Genomic DNA, 22,376 nt, shown 5'->3' with positions numbered 1-22,376 from the left:
AAGAAATCAATGCGCAAGGAAAAGAATAGATATGGCTTAAAACCAAATCAATGCCACAGAGAAAAGGCTCGTGATAACCAAAATGAAGACAGAGAAAAAAGAATAAAAGCAGCTAAAGCAATTAGAGATTAAATGATAGACACAGAAAAGAGACAAAGATGAGGCAACATAAAAATAATCGGCACCTTCAACTCCAATAAATAGAATAGAGTAAGAAAAATTACTTCAGAAGCACAACAAAAGAAAGTTTCCCTGGGAGTTCCCTTTGTGGCTCAGTGGTTAATGAACCCGACTAGGATCCCAGAGGATGCAGGTTCAATCCCTGGCCTCGCTCAGTGGGTTAAGGATCCCATGTTGCCATGAGCTGTGGTGTAGGTCGCAGACGTGGCTCAGATCCTGTGTTCTTGTGGTTGTGGTGTCAGCTGGCAGCTGCAACTCCAATTTCACCCCTAGTCTGGGAATTTCCATATGTCACAGATGTGGCCCTAAAAAATCAAAAAAAAAAAAAAAAAAAGAGTTGAATCTTAAGACAAGATAGACACTGGTTATGTGGGGTGAGGGGGTGAGAGGAGAAATGATTCAGAAAAACTAGTTCAGTGCCGAGAACTACTTACACATCCTAGTAGAGAGGGCATGTCTATCTTCTGTTAGGAAGGGGGAAGTTAAGATGGCCACAGATTCCTGCATCCAGCACTACAAGGAGCATTGAGAACATAGCGAAGCAACATGAAAACACCAGCAGGGGACAAATTCAGACTGGAAGTGAGATGAGAACTCTCCCTTTGGAAAACTCAAGACTAAGTGCAGGCGCTCCTGCTAGGCCCTCTTCACTCCAAGTCTTCTTGTCACTCAGAAGATGCACCTACTGTGTGAGCCTCTCAACTCCTTGGCCTGTTCCATGCCAATAAATGGTGTTTTACTGTCAGCCACCACCCTGGCATCCTACATTCAAGACCAGAGGCAGGGAGACAATTAGGAAGCCTTTCGATAATCTGCCTAGAGATGATGGCGGCTCCCCCAGCGTAATGCAGGGGACAGAGTCAAGCGGAAGATTCTAAAAGCGCCAGCATGTTTAACTGACCTCAACTTCCTCTACTGTCCCTTTCAGTCCTTGGTCCACCATCATTTCAACTGCATCCTCTGATCTGAACATTTCCGTCCAGCTGAACTTTCATCACATGTGCCTGAGAAAGCTTCCCTCCCAGATCAGTCCAGCTGCCTGTTTTCTCCTTGTCTCTCTTGGGTATCTGAATGCTGGTAAACAGAACTACAGAAGTCTACGAAGTTCTGCCACTATAACTTCACCATCGTCCATCTGAACCGGGGCCTCCATGCTAAGTCATCACTCCCATGTCCCTCATCTGTTTTCTCTCATTTTCCACAGTATTTCAAGGCTCCACTCTCCCTCAGCCTCTTGCCTTGCCACACTTCGCCCTGCATTCTCAACAGAATACATGGCTTTCTCTACTGTGAGAACAGAAGCTACGCCATGAGATGGGTGGTCCTGCAACGCACAGCCACGCGATTACAAACTTGACTGCACCTGCACACAACTCTTCCTCCCTCCCGCCTGTTAAATTAGAGCAAATAGATCCCCTTTTTTCTTGAGTGAATTCCTCCATCAGTGCTCTGGATCCCGTTTCTAGTATCATCAAGCGCTCCTTCTCCACCGGCTCAGTGCCATCAGCAGTTAGACATGCGGAAGCCGTGCTGTTTCTTCCTCTTGTATCCGTAACACCAGCTGGAACCATCAACATCTCTCACCGAGATTACTACCGTCGTTTCCTAATGATTTCCTGCCTCTGGTCTTCACACTGCGAAAAATCACTCTTCAGTGGAGAACGAGAGAAATCTTTCAAAAAGGCACATCTAACGATGTCTCCAGCCTGCTCAAAACCCTTCTGTCTCCAGGCACTCCTCTCAGGACGGAGTCTCCTAATCTCTCAGCTTCTTACTTTCACTCTCCTGCCTCGTGTCTCATCACTTTTACTTCCCACTTGGGGTTAGTCTCCCAGAACCAAGGGGCGACAGCCCTCATGTTATCAATTACTGAAAGAGGAGTGCTGAAATCTCTGTCCACAACTGTGGATTTATTTATATTTACTTGCAGATCTACCAGGTTCTGCTTTGTGTATTTTTGAAGTGCTGTTATTAGGTGCATAAATAGTTACGGTTTTATGACGTTAATAAATTGGCTACTTTATCAGTTATGAGATGATCCTCTTTATCCATGGCAATATTCAGACCGATTCTGGCTAACATTAATAAAGCCACTCCATGTTTTGTGATTATTGTTAGCATGGTATATCCTTCTCCACACTTTTAACCTAATTGTGCCTTTATATTTAATGTGGATGTCTTTTTTTTGTATTATTTTTTATTTACTTATTTATTTTTGTCTTTTTGCCATTTCTTGGGCCGCTCCCACAGCATATGGAGGTTCCCAGGCTAGGGGTCTAATCGGAGCTGTAGCTGCCAGTCTACACCACAGCCACAGCAACTCGGGATTCGAGCCACGTCTGCGACCTACACCACAGCTCACGGTAACGCTGGATCCTTAACCCACTGAGCAAGGGCAGGGATGGAACCTGCAACCTCATGGTTCCTAGTCGGATTCGTTAACCACTGTGCCACAAGGAACTCCTGGATGTCTTTTTTAGGCAGCAGATAACTAAATCTTGCTTTTTATCCAACTGACAATCTCTGCCCCTTAATAGGGGTGTTTAGACCATTTACATTTAATATGATTATTAACAAGGCTAGATTTAAATCTAACATCTTGGTATCTGTTTTCTCTTTGTCTCATCTGTTCATTTCTTCTTTTCCCCTTTTTCTGCCTTCTTTTGGACTATTTTTTAAATTATTTCATTTTTACTCCTATGTTGGCTTATTAGCTACAACTGTTTTTTAGTGTTGCTTTGGGTTTTTATTATATATTTTTCATTATCACAGTCTACCTTCAAGTGCTATTATTCCACTTGATGTATAAGAACCCTAAAACAGTATCCTTCTATTTCTTATCATTTGGTCTAGGTGTTATAGTTTTCCTACATTTCACTTCTAACCTCACAATACTACTACTCTGCTTAGCTACTACTTTACTTTAAATAGTCAATTATCTCTTTAAAAGATTTAAATAATGAAGCACAAGTTTTCTATCATTACCCACATACTTATATTACTACTGCTTTTCATTCATTCATTCATTTTCATTCATATTTTTGGTATGATCTGGTATTATTCATTCATTTATCTAGTATCATTTTACTTCTGCCTGAAGGACTTCCTGTAACATTTCTTATAAAGCAGGTCTGCCAGTGATGCAATCTTTCATCCTCTGTGTGTCTGAAAAAGCTTTTTTTTTTTTTTTTGTCTTTTCTAGGGCACTCCCTCAGCATGTGGAGGTTCCCAGGCTAGGGGTCAAATCGGACCTATAGTTGCCGGCCTACACCACAGCCACAGCAATGCATCAGCCATGTTCCCTTAACCACACATGCAGATCCCACTGAGCAAGGCCAGGGATTGAACCCGAAACCTCATGGTTCCTAGTTGGATTCGTTAACCACTGTGCCACGACGGGAACTCCTGAAAAAGCTTTTATTTCACCTTAGTTTGAAAGAGATTTTCACTGGATATAGACTTCTAGGTTGATAGTTTTTTTGTTCAGTTCTTTAAAGATTTGTTCCACTGTCTTCTGGACATGAGAAGTTTGCTGTCATCCCTAATTTTCTTCCACTATATAGTAGTATCTGCCCTTTTGCTATGGATGAGTTAAAGATCTTTATCACTTATTTTAAGCAATTTCACTTTTTTTTTTTTTTTTTTTTTTTGTCTTATTAGGGCTGCACCACGGCATATGGAGGTTCCCAGACAAGGGGTCAAATCAGAACTATGGCTGCTGGCCTACACCACAGCCACAGCAATGCAGGATCTGAGCTGCCTCTGTGACCTACACCACAGCTCATGGCAACACTGGATGCTTAAACCACTGAGCGAGGCGGGATAAAACCCATGTCTCAAGGATACAGTTGGGTTCGTTAACAGTAAGCCACGACAGGAATTCTGTGACATTTTTAGAATAGTTTTCTTCATGTTTCTTGTATATAGGTTCATCGAATTTTGTGGATCTGCAGATTTAAAGTTTCCATCAAATTCAGGAAACTTCTGGCCATTATTTCTTTAATTGCTTTTTTTGACTCTCTTTACCCTCCTTCAAAACTTCCAATTGCATGTATATTAGTCTACCTATTATTCCCATAACTCACTAATGAGTTATTCACTTTTAGTCGAATATTTGCTCTGTTTCATGTTGGAAAGTTATTATTACCACATATTCAAGCTTATTTTATTAATCTTTTTTTCTGCAATATCCAATCTGCCACTTATCCTCTGCAGTGTATTTTTCAACTCAGACATCATAGTTTTCACATCTAAGTTTGATTTGTGTCATAATAATTCTTTTAATATCTTTGTCTACTAATGCTATCATCTGTGCATTTTCTTGCTCCTCTGCTTGTCTGGTTAGTTTTGACTGGATGCCAGACATTATGAAGTTTACCTTGTTGGATGTTGTATATCTTTGATTTTCTATATAAATATTCTTGAGCTTTGTTCAGGTTCAAGTCTTACTTTTACGCTGTTAGGGAGAAAGAGAGCAGCTTTAACCTGGGGCTATCGAACCTGTGTCCTCATGAATACTAGTCAGGTTCTTAACTTGCTGAGCCACAACAGGAACTCCCCAATAAAATTTTGGAAAGTAAGAAAGGAAAGAAGGAAGGAAGGGAGGGAGGGAGGGAACAGAAAGAAAAGAAAAGAACATTTGAAAGGCCTGACTGAATATGAAAAAAATAAAGGATCACAAAGACAGATGAAACACTGAAGTGTCAACTCCCAGGGTAGAAACCTGGTATTTGAAAATGGTCATGCTAGGCTACTTGTGGGCTCGCTGCCTACGCTCCCAAGAGCCTCAAGGGCTTCTTAAGTCCCAGCTGGCCTACAGATGAAGCTTAATGATTGCTTCTACTGTCTTTACGGACGCACGACTTTTTTTTTTTTTTTTTTTTTTTTTTAGGCTTACCCAGTATGGATCAGTCTTTAATTGACTGTAGCCTGCTACGTCCAGCCACAGCAACACGGGATCCGAGCCTTGTCTGCGACCCACACCACAGCTCACGGCAACACCAGATCCTTAATCCACTGAGTGAGGCCAGGGATCGAACCCGCGTCTTCATGGATGCTAGTCAGATTCGTTTCCACTGTGCCACGACGGGAACTTCCACAAAAACCCAAGTTGCATAAAAGAATGCCTTCAACATCTGAGACTTAACTTAGGAGAACATAATACAAGCGAAGACCCATCATCCAAGCTTTCTCTCACTAAATCCAGCCAGAGTATTGCCGGGATCCTGCACATGAGGCAGTCAGGCACAAAGCTCCAACTTCTCGCCCACAAGAGAATTCTAAAAGGTCCACACTTACACTGCATGGGTTGTTGGCCGTCTGAGCCGGGCTGTAGAAGGACCCCCACTGGGTGGTTCGTCGCTCTTCCCCGGAAGGGGTGCTGTTCACGGGCAGGCCCGCCGGGAGCCCGGGGCCCGCAGCTGCAGCGTTAGGGGGCTGGCTGCTGGGGGCCACGAGGGCGAAGGCATCGTCCAGCAGGGAGTGCATGGTCTGGCGCGCCTCCTCGATGGACGGCTGGGGAGGGACGTACTGGGAGGCGGGGAAGGGCAGGCCTGGGTACCGCCCCAGCTCAGCGGAGGACGGCGTCTGCACTTCGGCCGGCAGGTCGGGATCAGACTAGAGTTGGGGCGGGGGAGACAGCAGAGTGAGGAATCAGACACGGACGGCCGTGGCGACCCCCGACCCCCGAAAACAAAACTCTGGGACCGGCACGGCGTTTAACGTGTTCACTGACATCGAGGGAGAGGTTCACCACGAGAATTTTTAAACCCACAGCTGAGGAATGTGCATGACCTTCCAAGGCGGCAAAAAGCTTGAATCAGAAAAAAGCAAAAACATTCAACAATCATGTGTCCAGCAAAACTCAATCAACTACCTGAAAGGCATCTCAGGAGCTAGAAGTACACATTTTTTCATTGAAAGCCCCTAGCAAGTGATGTCTCAGAGTCTATATACTAAAATATCTAGTCGACTTCCCATAGATTTGGAAACCCAAAACCAAATCAGTTTGTTAATAAGAGGAAATATACCGCTCAAAGAGTTCAAAGTCACCACCTTACTACAATTACGTATGTAAAAACGTTTTTGGTTTTTAGTGTTGTTTTTTTTTTGCTTTTTTGCTTTTTAGAGCCACACCTGTGGCATATGGAAGTTTCCAGGCTATGGGTCGAATCGGAGCTGCAGCTGCCAGTCTACACCACAGCCACAGCAATGCCTGATCTAAACTGAGTCTGTGACCTACACCAGAGCTCACAGCGACGCCAGAACATTAACCCACTAAGCGGGGCCAAGGATCGAACCTGCATCCTCATGGATGCTAGTTGTGTTCATAACCCGCTGAGCCACAATGGGAAACGCCCCATAAAAACAATTTTAATACCTATTGTGACAGCTCTTTACAAACACTAAATAGTACCAATTATTTATTCAGAAACTATTTCTTTAAAAAGGAGGGATCCCTAAATAACTTGAGTTAAGAAAAGTTGACATTCTGTTCTATGCATACAGGCTCAGAGGCAGGGACATGAATGATCCTGTGAAATTGGATTGTTATGATCATTATACAAATAAATAAATATATAAATAAAAGCTTTTTACCTATGTATTTCAAGAAAAAAAAAGATTTTTTTTTCTTATCTTTTTGCCATTTCTTGGGCCGCTCCCACAGCATATGGAGGTTCCCAGGCTAAGGGTCTAATCAGAGCTGTAGCCGCCGGCCTACACCACAGCCACAGCAACGTGGGATCCAAGCCTCGTCTGCGACCCACACCACAGCTCACAGCAATGCCAGATCCTTAACCCATTGACCAAGGCCAGGGATCGAACCCGCAACCCCATGGTTCCTAGTTGGATTCATTAACCACTGTGCCACGACGGGAACTCCAAAAAGATTTTTTTAAAAAAAACTCTCATTCCCTGATAACTGCCTTATGAGCAAAACGGTGTCATCATACACACTGGATAAACACTAAGAGACAAAACAAGGAGCCAATGGAAGAAGGGCCTTTCTGGTCTCGGTGGCCCCAGAAGCCCAGAGGTCACAATTACTGCAACTGACACACGGAAAAGAGGGACGTCCTGCCCCAGAGGCTGTGCCCTCCATGCCCATGAGGAAGGGTGGATGCTTTACTGCAGTGCGCTGCTGGCCCGGCTCATGCCAGGAGCAAAGGAAGACACTGCCATATCCGCCCCATCAGTGAGTCTCTTACCAAGAAAATCTCTATTCCAGAGACACATCCCTACGCTTAGCTCACTGTCTACACACGTCCTAAAGGCTCTGGTCTCTCCAGAGACGACCGCCACCATGCCAGCCAGCATCAAGCACCTAAGGCAGCAGCTGTTTCATTCCAAACAGAGAGAAAAATCATATGACCAAACTGGCAGACTTACACAAACAGCTCACGGACCTGTTTTGCTTGGCCCGCACCGTCTTTTAAAAAATCAATAACGGCATTTTTTCAATCTGGAAATTTCCTATTCGAACTCAGACTTTCTGGATTCTCTTGGCAGCCTCGGAAGCATCAGCAGGCTCGCATCCTCCACGGAGACAACCGCTGCTCGGCAGAGCCTGCCCTCGGAACGGCAGTGCTCCTCCGGCCACCGTGGCGAGTGGGTGGTCTCGCCCCCCGGGACCCCCCCCACTCAGCTCTGTAAGGCTGCGGCTCCAAAACCACGACAGCCCGGTCAGGCTCTGGGCATGACCTTGTCCCCTAGGGACTCTAAGGCAGGACTGGGAGCCCCAAAGGTCTCCGGGTGACAGGGCAGCACTGGAAAGACGTCGCTCCCCTCCTTGAGCGGAGAAGGCCCACCTCTTTTCCCCATTCTTGGTTTTCTCGAGATGTACACAGGGAAGACAGTGGTAAGGAGACGGCCGCCACTGCAACAGGTCACGGACAAAAGGGAAAGCAGGTCTGTAAAAACATCCGACTGCTAAGCCCGAGGGTCTCTCCAAAGCCAGAAGCAATGTTCGTGGCAGTGGTGCCGCAAGTGGACGAGGTAACTGCCTCACCTCGATGCGAGCGGTGCGGCCACAGCCCCAAAGGCTGATTCCCGAGGTGAGGACAAACCTACCATCCACTTGAGGAGAGTCCCCAACAGCTACCTCACCCTCAGCGGTCACAATTTTAGAGAAGGGTTAACTCTTAGAGGAAGAGAGACAGGGGGTGAAGGTGTGAAATTAGGCTCTCTCAGATTCTCACTGGTCCCATGACCCCTGCCAAGAAGGCAAAGAGTGACCTTCCCCTTGTGGCTCAGTGGAAAGGAACCCGCCTGTATCCATGAGGAGGCAGGTTCGATCCCTGGCCTCGCTCAGTGCGTTGAGGATCCAGCGTGGCTGTGGCTGTGGTGTAGGCCAGCAGCTGCAGCTCCGATTCGACCCCTAGACTGGAAACCTCCATATGCCGCAGGTGTGGCCCTAAAAAGACAAAAAAATAAAAAATTACATCAGGCTTGAAACGTCTGTAAAGGGCCAGACAATAAACATTTTAGGCTTCCTGAGCCATAGAGCTACTCAACTCTGCTACTATAGCAAGAGCAGCCAAAGAGAACACAAAATGATGGGTGTGGCTGCGTTCCAATAAACCTTTATTTACAGAAACAGGCAGCAAGCTGGATTTGGCCTGAGGGCCATAGTTTGCTGAGGCCCAAATTACCATGGTAACTTTAGTTGCAAGCAATCCAATTATTTCACTTCAGGAGAAGAGAACTCTCAAGATATTTTGAGAGGAAACGGTAAAATTCAAGATAGTTCAAAAACAGGTACGTCCAGCATAACCTTCGAGATGAAACACTACCTAAGAAAAGGGGGGGGGGTTCCCCAAAAAATGTGTTTTACAATTTTTAGGGAGAGAAAGTAAAAAGTCCCTTTGAGGAAGAGTAATTTCAGGGAATCTTTGATAAAAATGGAGTCACTGGGGCTAACTGCTGGTTTTCTCCAGCGAAGGGCTTTTTTCCACCAGCTGAGGGAGGAACCTCCGTGCCTTCTGCCAAGAAAAAAAGCAAAGAGAAAAAGGATGGCCTGGGCCGCCATAAAAGAGACCTGATTGAGGGTTTCTGACGAAGGCGAATGGAGAGAGCAAGGGGAAGACAGATTCTCCCCACACAAAGCTCAGCAGCCTTGGATGAAGGAACTCGGGACTCCTAAAAAAGGGGGGGAAGGGACTAAAAAAGTCTCTCCTGCAGATTCTTCTCAGAGAAAGAGCTCTGGGGCCCCTTCCTGGGGGAAGAAATGCTTCCCCTTCTTCTGCTCGTTGGTTTCAGACAACAGGACCTCAGAGTCCCCACAAGAAACAAAACACAAGCTCCCAAGGACCATCCTGCAGAGCCAAGAGGACAGCCCTCCCCAGATCAACCTGACGCGGAAGAGGCCCAGAAACAAAGCAGCAGCTCAAGAGCGCCACCTACTGTGAGAACCTCCGCGATGGTTCCCCCGCCGTAGGAAGCCATTCACACCTTGGGAAGAGATCCCATGCATTCTGTTGAGGAGCAAAGCCGCCTAATTTGGAGCTCCTCCACCCCTCTGAACCACGCCAGCCTTGATGAGCTGGGTGTGAAGGTTCGGGCAGTCTCAGAACTCCAAAAACACAGTAAGTGCCCAAGAAAAAGCCTGATTCTTTCAGATGATCATGTCTCAATTATACTTAAGCCAAATACCAATATGTGTTTTTTTTTGGGTTTTTTTTTTTGGTCTTGGGTTTTGTTTTGTTTTTGCCTTTTAGGGTCACACCTGCAGCATGTGGAGGTTCCCAGGCTAGGCTAGGTGTTGAATCAGAGCTGCAGATGCCAGCCTATGCCACAGCCACAGCAACACAGGATCCGAGCTGCATCTGCGACCTACACCACAGCTCACAGCAACACCAGATCCTTAACCCACTGAGCGAAGCCAGGGATCGAACCCACAACCTTTTGGTTCCTAGTCGGATTCATTTCGCTGCGCCATTGACGGGAACGCCTCAGTATATGTTTTTTGCTAATTTCTTTCTAACAAGGATGGCTCTGTCAGTTTGCCTCCAGGAGGAAGGGGCCTTGTGCAATAAGACAAGGCTGCACCCTGGCTCAGGGCTACAGACGTTAACAGTGTATTCTCGTGCTGCCGGACACACTGGGCATCTGGGGCTCCCGCTCCGTCTTGGGGTGTTTTTGTGTGTGTTTCTCACGGCCCATGGGGGAGGCTGACCCTTTCTTCCCTACTTGGTGGGGTCTGTATGTGTTTTAGCACTAACGTCTGCTCTGACATTTCAAGCAACTCTATAGGTGCCCCTTTTCTTTTAAAAAAATTGTTTAATTCTCTATTTCTTTCTTTTTTTGAATTTAGGGCCACACCGGCACCATACGGAAGTTCCCAGGCCAGGGGTAAAATCGGGGCTGTAGCTGCCAGTCGCACGACAGCCACAGCAACAACCAGATCCGAGCTGCGTCTGCAACCCACACCACAGCTCGAGGTAACACTGCATCTCCAACCCACTAAGCGAAGCGGATCAAACCCCATCCTCATGGATACTAGTCAGGCTCCCAATCCACTGAGTCACATTGGGAACTCCCTAATTCCCTATTTCTTAATTCCCATGAAGCTCTTTCTTCCATTAAAATTAGAAATACATAAGTTAATAAATGTAACATCTTCTTAGCACTCTAAGAGCAGAAGGGGGTGCAAACCCCTAAATATCCTTCTAGAAACCATCAGGAAACTCAAACAACTCTCTGACCCAGAGAAGGAAAAAAACAAAAAAAAAACTTTCTGGACATTTCTCTGTTTTCAAGTTAACCTCAAGAGGTGCTCCTTCACGTCTGAGAGGGCAGGGTTTGTATATAGGAATGTGTCTCCAGAGGGCTCCCCCAGGGGCACCTGCTCTTAAGTCTCTCCTCAAGGAGCGGCCCACGCCGCCCCCACCTCAGCTGGCCCTGCAGCATCAACCACCGGGCACCCCCATCACACCGGGCACTCCATCCTCTTCTCCCGGAGACCACCCCCCCCGCCGCCCCGCCCCCATTCCAGAAGCAAAGGTCAGTATAACACACCGGGCACCCCATATAGGCAGAGTTGTGGACACCCGGGGGCCTCTTGTACGTGCCGTCGCTGTCTGTGGTGATGAGTCTGTCCCTCTCGGCATCTCCTGGACAGCCGTTGACTTGGTGTTTCCGGCGGGGCTTAGGAGAACGTTTTATCCTGGAGCTGCCAGGAGAAAAAGATGTGATCGTCGTGGGAAATAAACCCTCCTGCCACCGGCGCGTCACCTAACCACGAAGTGTCTTCGAGCACGCGAGGATCTGCTGGCCGCTGGCCTAGACACCCCACCGTCTGTGCTCCCAGAAAGCGCACAGGCCGCCTGGCCAGACGCTATCAAACACAGGAGCAGGTGAGAAGCACGCAAGACAGGATGTACTCAGGCCCTTAGGTCGTTACACAGACCTTCAGAAGAGGGCGAGGGCCGTGTGAGCAGTGACGTCATCACAGGCAATCTGGGACCCGACCAAGGTCTCGAAGGGGGAGAGGATCAGCAGACGGGGAAGAGAACGAGGCGCCGGTAAGACCCGGCCAGAGGCCAGCAATGGGGATGCAAGGGCATGTTTGGGGGGCGATGGAGGACCGCCTAATGGAGCCGCAGTTCTGTTCTGTGCTGGGGCCGGTGGGGAGCCGCAGGACGGAGAAGCAGCTCCACCCCAGAGCCAGCCAAGCCCGAACAGGGGTGAGCAGAGCAAGGCACCCATGAGAGCGGATCTTACAGAAAATGCCTCTGCATTAGCGGGCAGGGGTCTGCGAGGCCAGGAGACCAAGTCTCTGAGGGTGGCTGTGGGAAAAGAAATGAGACCTGCCTGCTGACCTGGGGACGGAGCATAGGAGGTGGAGAGAGTGGGGCTGAGAGCCTGACCAGGAGAGGGCGCCAGGGAGCAGGTCTGAAAAGGAAGGGGCCCACCTTTTCAGAGGGCTAAGTTCCAGGAGAACCTAAGTCCACAGAAATGCTTAGAGATTACGAGGGGGCAGGTGGAAAGAACGCAGCCTTCTATGCACAGCTGATGGCCCGTGGGATCGCGGCCTCCCAGCACCTACACAGCTGGAGTTGCTTCCAGAAGCTTCTCCCTGAAAGTGGCCGGGCCCTGGTACCCCTCCAGCAGGGCCCCCACCTCTTCCTGGGCTCTATGAACACGGAGGGCACGCTGGCCGTGGGATCCAGGATCTTGTCGATCTGCATCTGTGCCCGACGGTACACGCGGTGCCGCTCCCGCGTGTCCCCCGAGGACAGGTCGTCCACCACCGGGAACTCGTAGTGCCCGCGGCGCTTGGCGCGGAGCCGGATCTTGTTGCGGTGATGCTCGATCTCCGACTTGTGCCGCAGCGCCGTCTGAATCTGGGAAACGAGAGAGGCGAAAGTTCTGCAGGTTTCTGGGGCCCAGCACAGAAAGCATCTTGAGAGGGCCTCCCCGCTCCCAGTGGCTGTCCTAGGCTCCCACGAGGTCCCAAAGGAGTGACAAGGCCAGGCACACCCACACGGGGGCGCAGTGAACTTGCCACTGCCTACGAGCTGTCTCCAAACTCAACCTCAGCGTGAGGAGTGTGAGAGGGGGTGCACACACCCCCGCCCCCAACGCAAAATAACTCAAACCTGGGAAATCGGCCAGGGGCAACTTTGAAGATACTAAGGGACAGTGACAAATAGATACAATTCTCCCTGAGAAAAGAGGATCCCGTACTTACATCCAAGAGTATCCATGCCCATAGTATCACTACTTGGGAGGTTTGTTTTTCATCTTTTTACGCCCGCACCCGCCACATATGGGGGTTCCCAGGCAAGGGGTCCAATCAGGCCGTAGCCGCCGGCCTCCGCCAGAGCCACAGCAACAAGGGATCCAAGCTGCATCTGGGACCTACACAGCAGCTCAGGGCAACGCTGGATCCTTGACCCACTGAGTGAGGCCACGGATTGAATCCTAGTTCTCAAGGATACTAGTTGGGTTCGTTAATCACTGAGTTAGGAGGGAAACTCTGAGAGATTTTTACATTAAGACAGATTCGACGAAGATATTTGCATTAGACAATAAAATGCCCCTTACTGATGATGCTTAGCGTTACCAAAGCAAGCTCCCTGACGTGAGAGCCTTCTCTTCAAAAAGGAGAACCCAAAGTTCCCTTTGTGGCTCAGCAGTAACCAGCCCAACTAGTATCCATGAGGACTCAAGTTCGATCCCTGGCCTCACTCAGTGGGTTAAGGATCCGGCGTTGCCATGAGCTGTGGTGTAAGGTCGCAGACACAGCTCAGATTCCACACTGCTGTGCCTGCGGTGCAGGCCAGCAGCCATAGTTCCAATTCAGCCCGAGCCTGGAACTTCCATACGCCATGGGTGAGGCCCTAAAGTGAAAAAAAACGGGGGGTGGGAGGAACCCGAGTATGGGAACTTGGCCTCACTGGCTACATGAGGCATGAACGGGTCTACAGAGCCAGTTGGTTCTGCAGCCTGGGAGGGAAGAAAGTGGGAGCAGGGGGTGAAGGGAGACGCCAGATCCAGGAGTGCAGATGCAGGTGTGGGGGAACAGGCCACCGCTGAGGGAGTGGCAGGTCTGCCAGGTGTGGCAGAAGGCAGGCGAGAAGGGCTCCCCTTCATCAAGGCGCGTCCCCCAGTTCTGCAAGCACTGAGCCCTCCTTCAGAGGACCTCACAGCAAGGGAGATGGAGACAGAGGGAGAAAAGGGAAACCAGGCCAGGGATGCACCTGGGAGAGGAGGGCAGGACCACAGGCCAAGGTAAGGTGGAACATTCCTGGCCATGCCCCGCTGGACCAGAAGCCACGTACTCTCTGGGACTGTTTGAGGAGGATCAGGTGGAAGAGATTCTCGACAACCTCCCGGCAAGAGAATTCAGGAAACCCCTCTTACTCTATTAAAAGCAACCGCTCTTTAAAATGTATAGGAGTTCCCTGGTGGCCTAGTGGTTAAAACTCAGTATTGTCACTGCAGTGGCACAGGTCTGATCCCTGGCCGGAGAACTTCCACATGTCATGAGCACAGCCAAAACATAAATAAATTTTAAAAATAATAATTTTTTTAAAAAACATTTTGAACTTCCCTTGGATGATAAAACTGTAGCCCACTGGATCCTGGGGGCAGAGCCTCCTTGCCTGCCTGCTTGCATCTCTCAAAAGCATCCTATCTTAATAAATCTATTTCTTGCCAAAAAAAAAAAAAAAAACACACTTTAATAAATAAATTATACGAAAACTTCCCAGAAGGACCAAGATACACTAGAGATTTGCTAATAACATGTTTCAGGAGTTCCCATCAGTGGTAACAAGCCTGACTAGTATCCATGAGGATGCAGGTTCAATCCCTGGCCTCGCTCAATGGGTTAAGGATCCAGCATGGCCATGAGCGGTGGTGTAGGTCACAGATGTGGCTCGGATCTGGCATTGCTGTGGCTGTGGTATAGGTCTGAATTGTAGCTACGACCTGACCCCTAGCCTGGGAACTTCTATATGCTGCAGGGGAAGCCCTAAAAAGAAACCAAAAAAAAGAAGACATTTCAATTTTTACGTATGAAGCAAATAGGCAGGTGCATCAGTACTGATAAGGCTCTTGTTCTTAAGTCAGGCTTTCATTTAATGCTTTATAAGCAATATCTATGCTTCCGATAGCCATACACAGGCATCAAACACATTTTTAAAAGACAGTAAAAGAAAAGGGAACAGTGGACATGGTGCTACTGCACTGGAAGGTCACGGGCCTGGGAGCACATTCTGTTTGTTTTTTGGGCCACGTGGAGAACCCCCATCCCCACCAGGGGGCTCACTCACAGCCAGTGTGAGGCAGGCACAAGGCAGGACTGCTGGGGACACATCTAGGCTAGGACTGGGGTCATGCAGGCATCGGTGAGAAGCGACAGCACGTGCCACCTTCGAACCCACAGCACATTCTTGTGGTCACGTCCTTGGCAAGGAGCCAATGAAATGTGGGGAAGAGAAACAGTAAGAACTGTGGATACGTGACTTATGTCAGATAATCCACTTTAAGGAGCACCTTTAAAGTGGGGACGGGGGCGGGGGGGGATCAGTGGTACCAATTATTACTTCAAACTGGCAGAACTCACAAGAACAGCAGGCGTTTCTCAGCGGCAGGAGAGTGACAGCCCGGACCCAGCCCGAATTGCAGCTCTAAAGAGCGTTCACTCCACTCGAGGTGCAACCTGGTCAGATCTCCCCGGTTCCCGTTAACACTGACCTGACCCAGACGTCTGGGTCCCAAAATCGTACGAAGGAAGCAGATTTAACTCACTCTTCCAGGAATTGCGGGAATAGGGTATTTTACCAAGAATTATCTAGATCTTTGGGGCCAGAGTAGATCTATCAGGGAACATGCAGGATAGGCTTAATTTTTCCAGCAACAAGTTGTGATGACACCCACCATGGAAGCTCCTTAGAGACCCGTGCCCAGGATCCTTATCGGAGGCTAGTCCCATAGGCACCCTCTGCCGAGCAAAGTTCCAGACTCCCAGATGGAAAGAGGGGTTCAGTATAAACCATGTTTGCTCCAACAGTTTAGGCACAGCAAGCTGCTCTGTTCTAGGAATGGTAGGAATCTTCCCCAAATCCAAATCCCCAAACTCCAGCTGCAGACTGAAGTGGGGCTTTCTAAGGAAAGCCATCCGGGATCTCTCTCCTGCACACCTGCAGAGAGCGCCCACTAGCGTCTCTGAACAGCATCTGATTTAAAAGCACTGAGTGTCAGATTTATTTTTTAGTTTTTTATAAGTAGTAGTATAAATAAATAAAATGTTATTTTATTTACTTTTTGTCTTTTTTTTAGGGCTGCACCAGCAGTATATGGAAGTTCCTGGGCTGGGGGTTAAATTGGACCCCTGATTCTCAGGCTAGGAATGGAATTGGAGCTGTAGCTGCCGGCCTGCACCACAGCCACAACATCGCAGGATCTGAGCCGTATTTGCAATCTACACGGATCCTTAGCCTACTGAGGGAGGCCAGGGATGCAACCCAAGTCCTCATGGATACTGGTCATGTTTGTTACCACTGAGCCACAACAGGAATTCCCTGAGCGCCAGATTTAAAATTAAGAATACGGAGTTCTGTCGGGCGCAGTGGTAACGAATCCGACTAGACCATGAGGTGCGGGTCGATCCTGCCTGTCAGTGGGTAAGGATGGCATGCGTGAGCTGTGGGTAGGTTGCAGATGCGGCTCGGATCCATGTGCTGGGCTCTGGTGTAGGCGGTGGCTACAGCTCCGATTCGACCCTACCTGGAACTCCATATGCGGAGTGCCAAAAATAGCAACAACAAAAACAAAAAAAAAAAAAAAAAAAAAAAAAAAAAAAAATAAAATAAAATAAAATAAAATTAAGAATACATGTCCACAGCTCCTTAGCAACCTTCTGACTCTGTAACGTTCACGCTTTTTAAGCACTGACCAAATCAGGATTTTTTTTATTATTATTATTAACATACTATTTCATAAAGCCAAATACCTCTTTGTTGATTTTGTTGGTTTCTGCCACTCGGTCGGCCAGTATGGGGTGCGGAACCGGAGGAGCTGGGATGGGCTGCATGGCGATCAGCTGGATCTTACTGGGGACCCGCCGACTGGCCTCCGAGGAGCGGGAGATCCTGTCCACGTGCTCAAAGATGGAGGCGGACGAGTGCTGCTCATTCCCCGAGCTGGGAGGTGCCCCTGGACCAGAAGCAAAGTCGCAATAAATCGCGAAGTCATCCTAAAGAAGGGCAAGTCAGAGGAGTCCCCACTGTGGTTAAGAATCTGACTCTAGGCGTTCCCACTGTGGCATCATGGAAACGAATCCAACTAGTATCCCCGAGGACGTGGGTTTGATCCCTGGCCTCACTCAGTGGGTTAAGGATCCGGCATTGCCATGACGGTGCTGTAGGTTGCAGATTCGGCTTGGATCCCCATTGCTGTGGCTGTGGCCTAGGATGGCAGCTGTAGCTCCAACTGGACCCCTAGCCTGGGAACTTCCATATGCCATGGGTGCGACCCTAAAAATAAAAAGAATCCAAGTGCAGCAGATCAGAGGCACAGGTTCAATCCCTGGCCTGGGAACTTCCATACGCCATGGATGCAGCCATAAAAAGAGCAAGAAATCACAATTGCAGATTATTTCTTTGGGGGGGTGATGGGGGGGGTCTTCTTGGGTTGGTTTCTTTTTTTGGATTATTTCTTCAAGAATCCCCAGATGGGCCCCTGACCAAAACACATCCCCCTCCATGGCAGAGTACCTGAAATGTCACTATTTGAGCTTAAATCCTCTGGGTTAAATAGTATTTCCTTCAGCCTCATTAAAAATTACAATTATCCTTTGGAAAAATGTGAAAATCATCATGAGACGTTGCATCCCAAATGGTCCTGTTCAGTAAGACAGAGGAAAGGACAAGAGGGGCCTGAGGCTGACCAGCCAGTAACAATTTAGAGAACTTTAAGGACCACACTTACAGCAAGCAGTGCTGCACCTCCACGCTTATTTGGAGTGATGTAAATTTAGCTGCCCAGACAGTGACACTGTTGAGAAAGCAAAAGACCATGGCAGGGAGGGGGGTCTGGGGACATGCTGGCAAGTACTGGCTAACGATGATGGCTTCTGGCTTTTCGGATCTACATCACTTCTGCTGTATGAAGGAAATTACAGGAAAGAGTCAGGAGACCCAAAAGCTGCTGCCTACAGGGCAATAGTTCCCACTTTTAAAAGAGAGCAAGAGAACACTTATTTCACTACAATGAATTTCGGGGGTGGGGGGAGGGCTGTACCCACAGCCTGCAGAAATTCCCAGGCCAGGGACTGAACCTGAGCCACAGCAGTAACCAGAGCCACAGCAGTGACAATGCCAGATCCTTAACCCACTGAGCCACCAGGGAACTCCCACACTGAATTTTATTTTTTTAAGTAATCCCAACCACAAAAAAGAAAAAAATGCAAACATGTAGAAAAAAAGATAGAAAAGAAATGTTAACAGAGACTAGATCTTTGTACAATGGGTGCTTTTCTCCAATTTCTTGTATCTTCTGTCATGAGGATTTTCACGAATCTGTGTTACTTTTAGAACAGGAATAATCAGATAAGTTTTAATTTCAAAAAGGCAGAGAGAGATGAAGAGGGGTTGAAGGAACAGAAAGAGCTCTCCCATTAGACGCGCTAAGATGACTGGTGGCCTCCCTCTAGGCCACGAGTCACCTCCGGACACTCTGGACACGGCTTGAAAATAAATGGCCAACGGGCCAAGAGAAGGCGTGAGAGCATGCAGAAACTGTTTTCAAACAAAAGCCTGAGTTTTGAAACCTCAAGCGTAAGTGAGGCGAAAAGCAGGTGGAGCAAAGCAGGAAGGAGTGGGTGGTGGTTCACAGAAGGGACGCGCTTCGGTGCTGCAGGGATCTTTGTATTTCCTCTCAATTTCAACTACATTCAGTTGTTATCCCACGTGGCTGGAAACTCCGTACCCAACTCTGTGAATGAAGAGGCTGCTTCCAGCGAGGAGGCCTGTTTGTCTGGCTTCAGGCTGTTCTCAGGCTTGCTTTCCCTGCCTCCAGGGAGCCTGACCCTCCACACAAGGCAGGCACAGCCAGGCAGGCCATTCCATCCGCAGCTGCTCCACTTACAGGCACGGTGCCTAGAAGGAGCTAATGAGCTTCGCCAGATAAGGGCAGCCTTGCTGACTCAAACTTATCGAGTGACTGGCAGATGTCACAGAGGGTGTCTCATTAAACTTACTGATAACCCAAAGCCCAACTGTGTTCCTCCAGGATGATTTAAAAAAAAAGGCCAGGGTGCAAAGGTCACCAGGAAGAAAGGCCCCTCCTGCCCTTTGCCATGTGCTGCCAGTGTCCCCGTCCCCGGAGCTGCCGGCCTGTGGGTGACTCCGGTCCATGCCCCAATACATCCCCAACTGGATCCTGCCACTGGAGAAGCAGGGAAGGCACAGAAAACCCTCAAGCCTCCAAACGACCTGGAACCCAACCTTTCTAAAAGGCTGAAATGGCGAGTTTGTTATTTGTCATAACCATATACTATAGATGCATACATACATATAATCCCAAACATACATGGAAATAAACTGGGTTACTATGTATATGTAAGACATAAATAAACACGGGGCTATTTGCATTGTTTACTATGCATTCCACAATTAAAAAAAAAAAAAAAAAACCTACCTGGACAACAATGACCAAAGGAAAGCATGAGGCTAACCAGAGGCCGATGCCATGACTCCTGCCATAAGGCATGAGCGACTTTGGATTAAAGTCTTTCCTCCAAATATTATAAAATGAGCAAAAAATAATAATGATAGAAATGATAGCCTAGGACAATGCCCACAAAGCAGAATGACACAGGAAAGGGCTCTCTAAATTATTAAAATACCAAAGCAGATGAATATTTGAAAAGAAATAGGAATTTCATTACCTATAGGTAAATACATTATTACTGATGCTGGGACCCACATTAATATCCTGTGGGCGGAATCACATTTGTCTCTTTGTTCTCATCCCATCCCAGCACCCGACCCATCACAGGTACTCAGTAAACATGTGCTAAATGGATGACTAAATGACTAGTCGTCTCAACTAAATACATAATACTCTTCCTGGAAGGCGTTCCCGTTGTGGCACAGTGTGTTAAGAATATGACTGCAGGGACTCAGGTTATTGCAGGGGCTTGGGTTTGATCCCTGGCCTGGTGCAGTGGTTATACGATCCAGCATTTCCACAGCTGCAACACAGGTCACAGCCGTGGCTCAGATTCAGTTACTGGCCCCAGAACTTCCATATGCCATGGGTGCAGCCATTAAAAAAAAAAAAAAAATCCACCTGGAAGAAGCATCTGGGAATCTGGTATAACAAAAAAGGAGAATTATAATTTATAGTCTCATGACTAGAACAAAAAAATATTTTAATGTGTATAGAAACACAAAAGACCCTGAATAGCCAAAGCAATCTTGAGAAAGAAAAATGGAGCTGGAAGAATCAGGCCTGTCTGACTTCAGACTACACTGCAAAGCTACAGTCATCAAAACAGTATGGTGCTGGCTCAAAAACAGAAATATAGATCAATGGAACAGGATAGAAAGCTCCAGTCTATGACAAAGGAGGCAAGAATGTACAATGGAGAAAAGACAGTCTCCTCACTAAGTGGTGCTGGAAAACTAGACATTTACATGTAAAAAAATAAAATTAGAATATTCTCTTATACTACACACAAAATAAACTCATAATGGATTAAAGACCTAACTGTAAAACTGGATACTACAAAATGCCTCGAGGCAACCATAGGCAGAACACCCTGACATAAATCACAGCATTATTTTTTTGATCTACCTCCTAGAGCAATGAAAATATAGACAAATAGGCCTAATTAAACTTAAAAGCTTTTGTACAGCAAAGGAAATCATTAAAAAAAAAAAAAAAAAAAGGCATTCCTGTCATGGCTCAACGGTTAACAAGCCCGACTAGGATCCATGAGGATGCAGGTTCTATCCCTGGCCTCGCTCAGTGGGTTAAGGCTCCGGCATTGCTGTGAACTGTGGTGTACCTTGTAGATGCAGCTCAGATCTGGTGTTGCTATGGCTGTGGCACAGGCTGGCAGCTGTAGCTCCAATTCAACCCCTATCCCAGGAACTTCCATATGTCACAGGTGAGGCCCTAAAAAGCAAAAAAAAAAAAAAAAAAAAAAAGGACATCCCACAGAATGGGAGAAAATACTTGCAAAGTGACTGACAAGCGACTAATCTCCAAAATATACAAACAGCTCATGCAGGTCAATACTAAGAAAACAAACAGCCCAATCAAAAAACGGGCAGACGATCTAAACAGACATCTTTCCGAAGAAGACACCAGATGGTCAACAGACATGAAAAAGTGCTTAATATCACTAATTATTAGAGAAATGCTCATCAAAACCACAATGAGGTATCACCTCACTCCAGTCAGAATGACCATCATCAAAAAGTCTACAAATAATAAAGGCTGGGGAGAGTGTGGTGAAAAAGAAACCCTCCTACACTGTTGGTAGGAATGCAAACAGGTGCGGCCACTATGGAGAGCTGTATGGAGATTCCTTAAAAAACTAAAAATAGAGTTACCATATGACCCTGCCATCCCACTCCTGGGCACCTATCCAGAGAAAACTCTAATTTGAAAAGATATATGCACCCCAATGCTCACTGCAGCGCTATTTACAAGAGCCAGGACATGGACTAACCTTAATGTCCATTGACAGATGAATGGATAAAAAAGATGTATACACACACACACACACACACAATGGAATACCACTCAGCCATAAAAAAGAATGAAATAATGCCACCAGGAGCAACATGGATAGACCTAGAGATATTTTGTAATAACCTATTAGGAAAAGGAATCTGAAAAAGAATGTTATCTATCTGAATCACTGTGTTGTTTAACTGAAACTAACATATTATAAATCAACTATACTTCAATTAAAAAATCATTTTATGATTCATAAATCATTTTATAAATGGGTACTCCACAGTCACCTGAAAAACTCTGATGTTCTGTGCAGTCAAAATAAGCATCCTGCAATCTTGTTAAAAATTTAATTTGCGGAGTTCCCATTGTGGCTCAGCAGATTAAGGACTCAACATGGTCTCCAGGAGGTTACAGGTTTGCTCCCTGGCCTCACTCAGTGGATTAAGAATCCAGTGTTGCAGCAAGCTGCAGGGAAGGTCACAGATGCAACTTGGATCCAGTGTTGCTGGGGCTGTGGCGTAGACCCCAGCTACAGCTCCAATTCCACCTCTGCCCTCCCTCCACAGCTATAACCGTAAAAAGGAAAAAAAGGTTTTAATTTGCTTTTGCAAAAAAACCTCTTACTCCACGCAAAAGTACATGTCAGCCTAGATCCTCTTCTACAATGTGGATTTTCTGAATTCAAATTAATGAATTATTAATGAAGTTCTAACTACCTAAAAATCACAGCCTTGGAGTTCCCATCATGGCTCAGCACTAATGCGCCTGACTGGTATCCATGAGGAAGTGGGTTCGATCCCCGGTCTTGCTCAGTGGGTTAAGGATCCAGCATTGCTGTGAGCTGTGGTGTAGGTCATAGATGAGGCTTGGGTCTGATGTTGCTGTGGCTGTGATAGGCCGGCAGCTACAGCTCCGATTCGACCCCTAGCCTGGGAACCTCCATATGCCGCAGGTACGGCTCTAAAAGACAAAAAAAAAAAAAAAAAAATCAC

General features: G+C 47.3%; 1 protein-coding gene across 1 annotated transcript in view; it reads right to left on the bottom strand.

The window, feature by feature from the left end:
• KIAA1549 (KIAA1549 ortholog) overlaps positions 1-22,376 on the bottom strand; it is a 152,643-nt gene that overhangs the window by 17,765 nt on the left and 112,502 nt on the right. The window contains exons 13-16 of the mRNA XM_021078582.1: positions 16,643-16,845; positions 12,301-12,524; positions 11,197-11,350; positions 5,479-5,796 (exon numbers count right to left, since the gene is read on the bottom strand). Coding sequence (XP_020934241.1) covers positions 5,479-5,796; positions 11,197-11,350; positions 12,301-12,524; positions 16,643-16,845 — 899 coding nt within the window. The remainder of the gene's footprint in view (positions 1-5,478; positions 5,797-11,196; positions 11,351-12,300; positions 12,525-16,642; positions 16,846-22,376) is intronic.

Source organism: Sus scrofa, chromosome 18 (genome assembly GCF_000003025.6).
Source record: "Sus scrofa isolate TJ Tabasco breed Duroc chromosome 18, Sscrofa11.1, whole genome shotgun sequence".
NCBI lineage: Eukaryota > Metazoa > Chordata > Mammalia > Artiodactyla > Suidae > Sus > Sus scrofa.
The sequence above is the reverse complement of the archived record's forward strand: the minus strand, read 5'-3'. Positions and strand labels throughout refer to the sequence as shown.